Source organism: Budorcas taxicolor, chromosome 16 (genome assembly GCF_023091745.1).
Source record: "Budorcas taxicolor isolate Tak-1 chromosome 16, Takin1.1, whole genome shotgun sequence".
In the NCBI taxonomy this organism is placed as follows: domain Eukaryota; kingdom Metazoa; phylum Chordata; class Mammalia; order Artiodactyla; family Bovidae; genus Budorcas; species Budorcas taxicolor.
This window is the reverse complement of record NC_068925.1, coordinates 80,104,433-80,116,790: the sequence shown is the minus strand read 5'-3', so window position 1 is coordinate 80,116,790 and position 12,358 is coordinate 80,104,433. Positions and strand designations below refer to the sequence as shown.

Genomic DNA, 12,358 nt, shown 5'->3' with positions numbered 1-12,358 from the left:
TACTTTGGCCAGATGTGAAGAACAGACTCATTGGAAAAGACCCTGATGCTGGGGAAGATTAAAGGCAGGAGGAGAACAGGATGGCAGAGGATGAGATTGTTGGATGGCATCACCCACTCAACGGACATGAGTTTGAGCAAGCTCCAGGATTTGGCAATGGACAGGGAGGCCTGGCATGTTGTGGTTCATGGGGTCACCAAGAGTTGGACATGACTGAGCAACTGAACTGAACTGAACTATCCGTTTCTACTTATAAACTTTTTTTACTTGTAATGTTGAAAGGTATCTTTATATCTTCTGTCATATTTAATGTATTTTTGTAGTTTACTACATTTTATTTTCATTATTGTGAACTGTGTATGAGTTTAGAATTTTTATGTATTTGTGTTTGTCGGTATTCTCCTTTGCCATATCTTCTTTTGCTCTCTAGACTTGATTATTTTCCCATAGACGTGATAAATAATACATTCTTTTTTTCTGATGGTTGCTCTATAACTTAATTTCAATAAATTTTAGAATGATTTTTAGAGAGAGTTTTAGAATAAGCACTTTATTATACATTCAATTTTTCTATGCATTCAGAGTCCCTTCTAATTTCTCTTTCTATCCCGCTGAATCCAATTTCTTTACCTGCACTTTTCACTATTTAAAAAAGTTACTTTAAAATATCTTTTCGACTAGAGTTCGTCTCGTTCATCTGGTTAATTTTCAGCAAGTATACTTATTTTTTCGTGCTTCAAAACCTTATTAGGATATTTCTAGAAACTGAGTTATATCTCACGAGGTGGGCTTGTAATTCTAGTTGCACCGCCAGCTAGTTGTCTAATTTTTCACAAGTTTAATTGTAAACCTCAGCCCCTCATTGGTAAACTGGGGGATCATGTTAATATTTACCTGGTAAGGTATTCAGGATTCAATGAAAAACTTCCATCTAAGACATTCAGCGCACTTCCCATCACTAGGCTTTGCACCGGAAATCCTAGAAAACCGTGAATGGCTGTGGCTACCGAGGGGGCACGCAGTTATTTCTGCACAGAGAGGTCCTGGGGCGACGCGGACGGACGGTGCTCATTTTGCTCCGGGGCTGGACAAGGGCATCAACGCCGCGTCCTCCGCCAAGCACCCCGAGCGCGCCCCCGCTCCCTCCCGAGCGCGCCCCCGCCGCTCGAAGTCCGCGCCCCCGCCCCCTCGAGCGCGCCCCCCGCCCGCAGTCCGCGCCCCGGCCGCCCGCGTCCCTGCGCGGCGCGCGCAGCCCAGGGGGCGGGGCCGTTGCCTAGGAGATGCGCGCGCGTTTCCGGGAAGCCGTGCGTGCGCGGCGCCCGGCAGCCAATCAGAGGGCGGGGCGCGTATTCAAACCGCGGGGCGGCAGCGGAGGCGTGAGCGGCGCGAGGAGGCCCGGAGCCCGCGAGGTGGGGGCTGTGGTCCCGGGGCGGCGCGTCGGTGCGGGCGAGGGCGGGGTGGGTGGACAGCTCGGGAGTCCGGGAGGGCCGGGGGTCCCCGGGGACGGGTGCGAGGGTCTCCAAGGGGGGCGGGCCGGGGTTCTCCCGGGAGGGCCAGGGGCGGGATCGGGCCGCGCCCTCCCCGCCGCGGACCCCTCGGAGGGCGTCTTCCGGGCGCGTGGCCGCCGGGCGGCCGGGGGGCCGCTGAGAGCCCACCCCGGGGTCTGGGCACCCCTTCGCTCCAGTGTCCCGGGGCGTACCCCCGCCCCTCCTCAGACCCCGAGCTGTCGTGCTCCTTGTAAGTAGCAGCCGGCTTTCAGCTGCGGGTCAAGTCCTCGGTTTCTTCTTGCTTCTGTGTTTACTTCCGTATCAGGAGATCTTTAACTAAAAGATTGCCTGCTTTTAGTTAGAAGGTGATGGGAGATGCTTCGATCCTGGCATGATTGTTAATGATTTAGAACTTGCACAGGTTGCTTAAAAATGAACCTCTGTTGTTTTGTACCTCCAGAGTCATGATCTCTGGGGTTGCTTTTAAAAATACGACGGTTAGTTGCTGTATTAGCAGGACGAGTCTCTGTGGGAGCAGTAGAGAGCTGCAGCTCACGGCGAGCTTCGAGTGGGGACCAGCCCCAGGTTCCGCCTCCCAGATCGTGTGCGCTCAGGGGGACCGCGCGGCCAGTCTCCTGAACGTTTTGTTTCATTGAAGAGTTACACGTGTCCTATATGGTAGCCTGTTATGTGTGCAGTAGTATTATGTCTAAAGAACAATGTATATGCCTTCATTTAGAATACTTGGTTGGTAAAAACGGTAACCATCATCAGAACCTTCAGGAGTCCTCCTACTAACATCAATTCCACTGGCCACAGATCGCCTTGACCAGTAGCATCTAATGGAAACGTTTAAAGTGTGGGAATTTCCAGAGCTGTGACGCAGACCTGAAGAGAGCAGATGCTCACTTGGGAAAATGGCACTGGCTTGTTGACACACGGTTGCTACAAACATTCAGTTTGTAACAAAAATGCAGAAGGGGCAACAAAGGGAAGCCCCTAAGCCTGCCTGTGTGGAGAAAAGGAGGGAATTCAATGGCAGTCCATCAGAGGAGAGGGACAGCCTGGGTGGTGATGACCTCCTAGTGGCTGAGCTGCTGGTTTTTCATTGACTGGGCCGTTGCTAGGTGAGGATGCAACCTTTCTTCCTCTTTGCCCTGGGATGTGAAGTAGCTTCTTCCTGTAGAGTCTGTGAGTATAGCAAGGGATAAAACATGAGAGCTCCTGTTCAGATACCCTCCACTCCCACCCCTCACTCTGTTTTAAATGAGGGTTCCTTTCTTTGCCTTCACAATGAAATAGTTTCATCAGATGTCATTTTGCAAGTTAGAATCAGACATGCAAATTTAAAGACTTGTTCACGTCAGTATAACCAGTTGGATGCAGCGTTGACGGGAAGCCAGACCTCAGCTGCGTCTGCTGTTCTCTTTTCTTCTAAACATTGGTGCTGCTGCTGCTAAGTCGCTCAGTCGTGTCCGACTCTCTGCGACCCCATGGACTGCAGCCTACCAGGCTCCTCCGCCCATGGGATTTTCCAGGCAAGAGCACTGGAGTGGGGTGCCACTGCCTTCTCCGTAACTACTGGATAGATACTGTTGACACGTATTTGCTTACATTCCTGTCAACTTTGTTGTCTAACTGCTAGAGGGCAGGCTGAATACTTAACTGATCTTGCATAAGTTTTCTCAAGACAAGCGATTACTTTACAGTGCTTGTATTTATTGTCTCTGGTACTTATTTGGGTATGAGCTGCCTTGTGACACCTCTCAGGCTCATCTCCCCGAGGCGTTCTTGCATGTCGAGTGCATTCAGCACCTGAGAAATGCTTCACTCCGGTCTTTAACTTTGGTGCTGGGGTGTCTGTTAGTCCCCCTCGCTGCTCCCCAAACTAGGGGCACTTAAAAATCTCTGCTGACATGTTCTCTTTTCTAGCATTTATTCATTTTAACCATTTTTAAATGTACATCCTTAAATACATGGTCATCACTGCCATCTACCCTGTAACTCTAGTTATCTGGTCAGTCTGAAATTCTGCATCTATTAAATAATAACTCTCCGTGCTCCCTTCCCTAACCACCACCGTTATACTTTCTGCTGCTGATTTTAACTACTATAAGTACTTGATATAAGTGGTATCATATATTATTTGTCTTTTGGGGACTGGTTTATTTCACTTAATATAATGTCCTCAAGGTTCACCAATATTGTAGCATATTGGAGAATTTCTTTCCTTTTTAAGGTGAATAATTTTCCACTGTATGGATATACCACATTTTGGTAGGCCGTTCATTGGTCAGTGGACATTCGAGTTGCTTCCCCACTTTCTCTGTTATGAATGATGCTGCTGTGAACACGGGTAGGCTGATATCCCTTCATTTGAGACCCTGCTCTCAATCCTTCCTGGTGTATACCCGGAGGTGGAATTGCTAGATCATATGCTAATTTGGTGGCACTAGTGAAGAACCTGCCTGCCAACGCAGGAGACGTAAGAGGGGTGGGCTCGATCCCTGGCTCGGGAAGATCCCCTGGAGGACGGCATGGCAACCCTCTCCAGTCAGTATTCTTGCCTGGACAATCCCACAGACAGCGGAGTCTGGTGGACGATAGTCCCTGGGGTCGCAAAGAGTCGGACACAACTGAAGCGACTTAGTATATGCTAATTTTAATTTTTTGAGGCCATCCCTACTGTTTTTCACAGTGGTTGTACCATTTTACATTCCCAGCAACAGTTTACGAGCTTATCCATTTCTCCATGTCCTGGTCCATACTTGTTTTCTGCTCCTTTTTTGATAGTTTCCATCCTAATGGGTATGATGTGGCATCTCATTATAGTTTTGACTTGCTTTTCCCTAATGACCCATGACGTTGAGCATCATTTCATGTGCTTATTGACTATTCTTATATCTTCTTTGACATGTGCTTTTTACATCTTTTTAAGTCACCTGGCACATTTGACCTGATGCAGTCTTTATCTGTGCATTCTTTCTAGACTAAGGAAATGAAAATAGAGTTTTGTCTTTGAAATTCACAGTGTCCACCAGAGGGCCTGGCACCTCATGGGATCTTAGCACATGTTTGTTGAGCAATGACTGTATGGTCTTTGAGGTCAGAGATTTGTCCAAAGCTGCCTGGGAATAATTTCTCAGTGGAGATCATGACCTAATGTATGCCCCTGAGAAGTCACTTTCCCATGGAAGGTCCTCGTGTTTTTAAAGCCTGTTTGTAATCTGCGCAGTTTAAATTTTATTTATTTATTTTATTTTAGCAGATAATTTTGGAAACTGTTGCATAAGAAATGGCCGGAAGTCAAATGAATGTCTAAAGAAGAGCTTAGCATTTCTTCAGCAACATTCTTCTTAAAAATAACTTTCTGCCACCATGTCAGCCTCCACCGCACACAGCAGAAGCGGCAGAGATCTCCTTGGCGTTCCTTCCTCCACGAAGACGTCGTCCCTGAGTGTCCTCCCCCAGGGCAGCAAGCTGAAGCTGCATCCGAGGTCAGACTCGTCAGAGTGTGAAAATGATGATCCGTTACTGAGATCTGCAAGTAAAGTCAGAGACATCAACAGCACTTACGTTATTTCGGCCTGTAAGAAAACAGAAGACACACCCCTCCTTCCTAACCCTGTGGGGAGGTTGACACTTCAGAGGAGAGCGACCAGGAGCAAGGAACCCTCTTTCCTTGGTCGTGAGTCAGGAGATGCCGGTGCAAAAACGGCAGAAACACGCCTTGCATTACAGCGTCGGACTAAGACAGATTGCATGGAAAAGTGGAAAGGAATGCAGGATGTGGGCGGCAGGACAGAAAATAGTCGGCCTTCACCAGAAACTGGTATAAATGTAAAAGCTGTAAGCAGTGATAAAGACTTGCCTGTTGCACCTTCTGTACCTTTAACTCCAGACCCAAAAGACCCCGAAATGAAGGCTGATGGAAAAGGCGCAGCGACGCGTTCTGCCCTCAGTGGGGTGGGTGAGAACGTTGCCCTGAAGTCCCTACGTGAGCGAGCGCCCGCCGGTTCCCAGAGTCAGACTGAAGCTGTTCGCGCACCGTGCCTGGCAGTTAGGCCCACTGAGAGCAGGTTGGAGACCAGAGTGTCAGGAGCAGGGGCCTCGCATCACAGGGGTGCTGAGAAGGAAGCCACGAAACTTCCACGTAGATTTGAAAGCTTAGAGAAAAGGACACCCTTCAAGTGTATTTCAGAGCCCAGGTCGACACCTAGGCGTGGCGTCCTGCAGCCTCGGAGCCCCGCTGCCTTGGTTCTGAGAAGCAGGAGGCCCACCCTGCAAGTTAAACAGATGCCCCAGAGCTCTCTTCTTGCAAGTCAGAGGGAAAGGTCACGGGAAAATACATTCCTTCTTGAGGAAGAAACCGCACTTCAGAAAACCTCTGCAGAAACAGGGCTCCTGAAGGTGGAGAGCAGCCAAGTGACAGTGGCGGTCAGAGTCAGGCCTTTCAGCAGCCGGTACGTGACCCGCTTTTTATCCGAGGCCAACCTGCTCTGCGTGTTGGTGCGTGTTCATGCTGGCTGGCACTGCCTTTTTATAGACGGAACTTCCCAGTTCAGTGGTAGTATGTGGATATTTTCGATGATTGGCTATAAAACAAAAAAATCAAAACCACATTTTGCAAATGGAAGTTTCTCCAGATATATCTGTTTTAAACGTCTGACTGACGTCAGTCTCTAAGGCAGTCTGCTTTCAAATCTGTCATAGATGGTGGTGTCTTCTACCTTTCCCTTAAAAAGAGCAACAGCTGGTTGCTCATTCCCCAAACAGGTCCTTCCAAAACCCTTTCCAGGGTGGTGGTTATCGCTGTATCATCTGTGACAGGTCGTGGTTGTACACACACTGATCTGTGATGTTTGACTTTGACCGCAAAAAAATCTCTCCCCATGAGTGCCTGTGGGCGAGAAACGGACAGACTCGCCTGGTGTGACTGTAGCATCTGATTATCTTTAAATGCTTGGAGGACAACTGTGAAGACTTCACAGAGTCAGTAGTTTTTTTTAAGTCTGTTTGGATCTAAGTGAGTTGGAGGAGGCTATGGTGACCCTGCGGCTTCCCAGGTGGCTCAGCAGTAAAGAATCCACCTGCCAACGCAGGACACACAGGAGACATAGTTTCGATCCCTTGATCGGGAAGGTCCCCTGGAGCGGGGCAAGGCAACCCACTCCAGTATTCTTGCCTGGAGAATCCCATGGACGGAGGGGCCTGGCAGCTGCAGTGAAGAGTCCAGCGTGACTGAACCGACGCTTCACACGTGCGTGATGACTGCAGTGTGGGCAGGCCCCTGGCCTGAACCTGCATGGCCAGCAGTTGAGGCGGATTCCATAGGGCGCTGAGCCTTTTAGTGAGAATGTGGGTGAGTGATGAGGGGAGAGAACTCAGGGAGAGCCTCAGGACTGCTCAGGGCAGAGAAGCAGCGGGACAGCCCGCACAGGTGGCGGCCCTAGAGGGACGGGGCGTGGGCCCCAGAGCAGCCTGCAGCAGGGCCACTGGGAGGACGAGAAGGGTGGATTCCACAGTGAATTCTCGTCTAAGCAGCTGCTGCTGCTACTGCTAAGTTGCTTCAGTCGTGTCCAACTCTGTGCGACCCCATAGACGGCGGCCTACCAGGCTCTGCCGTCCCTGGGATTCTCCAGTCAAGAACACTGGAGTGGGTTGCCATTTCCTCCTCCAATGCATGAAAGTGAAAAATGAAAGTGAAGTCGCTCAGTCATGTCCGACTCTTCACGACCCCATGGACTGCAGCCTACCAGGCTCCTCTGTCCATGGGATTTTCCAGGTAAGTACTGGAGTGGGTTGCCATTGCCTTCTCCACATCTAAGCAGAGTTGGCGGCAAAAAGAATTGTGTGGCCAGACAAGGACTCGTGCTTTTCTGCAGCTTAGGGCAAAAAGATTTCCTCCTGAGTCTGAGATAGAAGCACAGTGGATGCAAAGAGTCAGAGTTTTAAGGGAGATGATTTAAAGCAGGAAGGACCTTTGGAGTCACAGAAACGTACCTTGTATCCCAAAGACACTTCAATTCAAACTTGTATCTAACTGAGTTTGTCGAAACTGTGCTTTTGTTTCTTGCCCGCTTTGTATAGATTCGTACCTCTAGAAATTCTTCATGATGTTTTCGAATACATTTCCAGTTAGAACTACAGGTACAGGTAGATTTCAGCGGACGGGATGAGAAAAGGGAGAACTTAAGAGGAAAGGGAAGAAGATGGAAAATCCTATACAAGTAGGGGAATTTTCTGGACAAGAAACCTGGAATTCCATTTTTCCTTTGAGCAGTGGCACTAGAGCTGGGGAAATAGGTTTTGGAAACCCGCTATTATGATGTGTGCTGCTCTGCATGTTCCGCATAAAACTAAAGAGCCATCTTGCCCTGGAGGAATGTTCTACTGTAGTCTGAAGTCCTTATTATATTCTGTGGAAATAATACTCACAATAATTGCAATGAAGATACCTGCACTTCTTTTGAAAGGGAGAAGAGAGAAGGAGCGCCTCAGGCGGTCTTCCTGGATGGGGAGGAAATCGTTGTGGAGCACCCCAGCACACGACAGGTGTACAGCTTTGCCTACGATCTTTCCTTTTGGTCCGTGGACGAGCGCCACCCGCGCTTCGCGAGCCAGATGGCCGTGTACCAGGCGCTGGCGGCCCCGCTGCTAGGACAGGCCTTCCAAGGCTTCAACACCTGTCTGTTCGCGTATGGCCAGACTGGCTCTGGAAAGTCATACACGTAAGTTGTGTTGTGAATCCGACCATCCTGAAGCATTTGTGTCTTGTGAGAACAGCAGTTTGGTGGAATGTCTTTTTGAAACTGTGCTGCTCTGGGCTCAAGTCTCACCCATTTCCCACTGCAGTTCTGCAGGCCGCTTTATCTCTGGGCTGCTGTTTATCGTGAGATACTGTTTACCTTGTCGGCATCATCGGCCCTGTTTCACTGTAAATTCTATCTGCTGTGTAAACTGAAGCTCGGGTTATTTTGGAAGCCCTGTAGTGAGAATCACAAGCAAGTCATCTCATCAGTGGTCTGGCTCTACTACCCGTCCTGGGAGGAGATACTTGAGTTTTAATGGCAGCTAACGTTTATCGAGTTCTTACTGTATTCCAGGCCCTGTGCTGGAAGGCTCTGAATTAGATAGTTCTTACTTAGCCCACTTTATAGAAGAGGAAATTCAGGTTTACTTTCCCCTCAAAGAATTTTAAAACCTAATTAGTTTTACTCCCCCCAACTCATAAATGTATTTTCTAGGATGATGGGCTTTAGTGAAGAACCAGGAATAATTCCAAGATTTTGTGAAGATCTTTTTGCTGAAATAGCCAAAAAACAAACGGAAGAGGTATGTTCTCACGGTCTCTGTAAGCCTTCGTATTCGAGTAGAGAACAGGCGGACCGCGTTAAAGTCAGAGCTGAGGCCACTGAGGCCGACTCCGCAGACGGCACGCTCCTGCCCTGTCCCCTGGGGCCAGAGGGGGAGCGGGTTCAGACGTGGGCGGTTCCTCCTGGTGGGCAGAGACAGAGGGGCTTTCCCGCCGGCTTCTCCGCTTCCTCGGCTCTACCACCTGTGCGGGCGGTGGGACGTGTGCGGTGGCCCTGCCCCGTCGTGCGTGTCTGCAGTCGGGGGCTGCGCACCTCCCGGAGGACAGCAGGGTCAGTGTTGTGCCGGCAGCAACAGGAGGCTGGGGAGCGGCCTGCACACTCAGCCCAGGGGTGGCCCCAGCCGCTCGCGCCCGCCCCGTCCCGCCCCGGTGCCGGGGGCCCATGCCCTCACCCAGTCCCGCCTGTGGTCAGCCGTCTGCAGGCAGCCTGCAAGACCAGTTTTTCCCATGTTTGCTTGATGATAAGAGCTCCCGGGAATGTGTCAAGAGGCAGTCGTGCGCATGTGTGCACGCGTGCGTGTGTGTGTGTTTACTTGCTGAAAAGCTGCTGGAGATCCTGATTCGGTTGGTTGGGAGGGTAGTCTGGGAGTTTGTAATTTTCCTACAGTTCTGGACATTTCCTGTAAATGAGTGTCTGCAGTGTGAGGTTCATGTGGGTACAGCAGGTATCGACTCTTCGGTCCTCCTTGTGGCTCAGTAGTATTCCATTGTGTGTATACACGGCGTGTTCTTTATCCATTCATCTGCTGATGGACACTTAGGCTGTTTTTATCTTTCGGTTATTGGGTTGGCCAAAAAGTTCATTCATACCATCTGATGGAAAACCCAAGGGAACTTTTTGGCCAACGCACTATCCAGTGCTGCTATGAATATTGGTGTACAATTTTTATGAGTAAATTTAATTTATTTGTAATTCGTTTGGGTAGATGTGAAATTGCTGGGTTATATAGTAAGTCTATGCTGAACCCTTTGAGGAACTACCAGCCGTTTTCCACGACACCTGGACCATCTTACATTCGCACCCGCAGCCCCGGGGTCCGATTCCAGCTCTCACCAGCTTCGCTGCTTTCCGTTTCCTCGGTTGCAGCCGTCCTCGTGGGTGTGGAGCGGTTTCTCACCGTGGCTCTGACCCGCTCTCCCTGCTGACCTGCGCTCTTGGGCACCTTTTCTTGTGCCTGTTGGCTGTGCATCTGCTTTGGAGAAATGCCTGTTTTTTAACTGATCGATTGTCCTTCTGTGGTTGGATTGTAAGAGTTCTTTGTATGGAGATGTATGCGTGCGTGCTGCCCGCGAAGTTGCTCAGTCGTGCCCCACTCTTTGCGACCCCATGGACTGTAGCCCACCAGGCTCCTCTGTCCATGGGATTCTCCAGGCAAGAGTAATGGAGTGGGGTTGCCGTTTCCTCCTCCAGGGGATCTTCCCCACCCAGGGATCAAACCCGGGTCTCTGGTCTCCTGCCTTGGCAGGTGGGTTCTTTACCACTGAGCCACCTGGGAAGGCCTTGCATGGGGACCCTAGAGCCGTAAGAGATCTGAGGTGCAAGGAGCGCAAGGACTTTCAGCTAAGCTGTTGGCTCTGTTTCTGTCTCTGCTAGGCCAGCTACCACCTTGAGATGAGCTTCTTCGAAGTCTACAATGAAAGAATTCATGACCTTCTCGTTTGTAAAGGTGAAAATGGGCAGAGAAAGCAAACGGTAAGATTTAAAAACTTGGTGTTTTAAATTTGTTTTTATTGATGCATAGAATGATATTAGTTCTCAAGATGATACATGGCTTAAATACTGCAGTGCTCCTATATGATAGCAAATGCTTCGATGTGCAGTCTAACTGCGTTGCCACTTACTGAATAAGCTGAACAGTATTGTTAGTGGACATTAAATGAGTTATTAACTGTAACCTCATTTTACTTAAGCAAGTATTGTGTCAATATTAAAGATCATATATTCCAAGATTTAGTTGCATCACACATGTCAAATATCAAATGCCTAAAAGTCTGTGAAGCCAAAAAAAGAGTAGAACTTTTAAAAAAACTGCCTTGATTTTGAAGCATATGTATTTCACTGGATTATTTAGCAAGCTGATGTCTTATAGATAATATTTTCTGTGCAATAGAAAGTTTCACAAGGCATAAACTTTTTAAAAACCTGTTATTATAATGAAAAGATTTTTAGTTTTGTAAAGAACTGTGGAGATTGAGAAGCTATAATTTGAAGAGGTCACTTGCTCAAAGTCACTCAGTCTGCCTTTGGCAGCATCTACAGACTTAAGCAAAACTTGGCATTTCCTTCTAAGACTTCTATGTGTTTTAAATATTCTGCTCATGAAGTGTAAAATGTATAATGTAAAACTGAAAAAGATGTTAACTGAAATTAATTGAACGTATTCTGGAAGCCACTTAAAAGCACATGAACAGTGGCTACGGCAGGACTTGAGAATAACAAACCTGTAAGATGTTGGAAAGTGAAAGTGAAGTCGCTCAGTCGTGCCTGACTCTCCGCGACCCCATGGACAGTAGCCTATCAGGCTCCGCCATCCCTGGGATTCTCCAGGCAACAGTACTGGAGTGGGTTGCCATTTCCTTCTCCAGGGGATCTTCCCAACCCAGGGATCGAACCCAGGTCTCCTGCATTGCAGACAGATGCTTTACCATCTGAGCCACCAGTTCAGTTCAGTTCAGTTGCTCAGTCGTGTCTGACTCTGCGACCCCATGAATCGCAGCATGCCAGGCCTCCCTGTCCATCACCAACTCACGGAGTTCACCCAAACTCATGTCTATCGAGTCGGTGATGCCATCCAGCCATCTCATCCTCTGTTGTCCCCTTCTCCTCCTGCCCCCAATCCCTCCCAGCATCAGGGTCTTTTCAAATGAGTCAGCTCTCCGCATCAGGTGGCCAAACGATTGGAGTTTCAGCTTTAGCATCAGTCTTTTTAAAGACCACCCAGGACTAATCTCCTTCAGAATGGACTGGTTGGATCTCCTTGCAGTCCAAGGGACTCTCGAGTCTTCTCCAGAACCACAATTCAAAAGCATCAATTCTTTGGCACTCAGCCTTCTTCACAGTCCAACTCTCACATCCATACATGACCACTGGAAAAACCATAGCCTTGACTAGATGGACCTTTGTTGGCAAAGCAATGTCTCTGCTTTTGACAATGCTATCTAGGTTGGTCATAATTTTTCTTCCAAGGAGTAAGTGTCTTTTAATTTCATGGCTGCAGTCACCATCTGCAGTGATTTTGGAGCCCAAAAAAGTAAAGTCTGACACTGTTTCCACTGTTTCTCCATTTATTTCCCATGAAGTGATGGGACCAGATGCCATGATCTTCATTTTCTGAATGTTGAGCTTTAAGCCAAGCTTTTCACTCTCCTCTTTCACTTTCATCAAGAGGCTTTTTAGTTCCTCTTCACTTTCTGCCATAAGGGTGGTGTCATCTGCATATCCGAAGTTATTGATATTTCTCTCGGCAATCTTGATTCCAGCTTGTGCTTCTTCCAG

General features: G+C 48.7%; 1 protein-coding gene across 1 annotated transcript in view; it reads left to right on the top strand.

The window, feature by feature from the left end:
* The first annotated feature begins 4,865 nt into the window (after positions 1–4,865).
* KIF14 (kinesin family member 14) overlaps positions 4,866–12,358 on the top strand; it is a 38,237-nt gene continuing 30,744 nt past the window's right edge. The window contains exons 1-4 of the mRNA XM_052654012.1: positions 4,866–5,950; positions 7,964–8,218; positions 8,735–8,822; positions 10,457–10,555. Of these exons, the coding sequence (XP_052509972.1) occupies positions 4,866–5,950; positions 7,964–8,218; positions 8,735–8,822; positions 10,457–10,555 (1,527 nt within the window). The remainder of the gene's footprint in view (positions 5,951–7,963; positions 8,219–8,734; positions 8,823–10,456; positions 10,556–12,358) is intronic.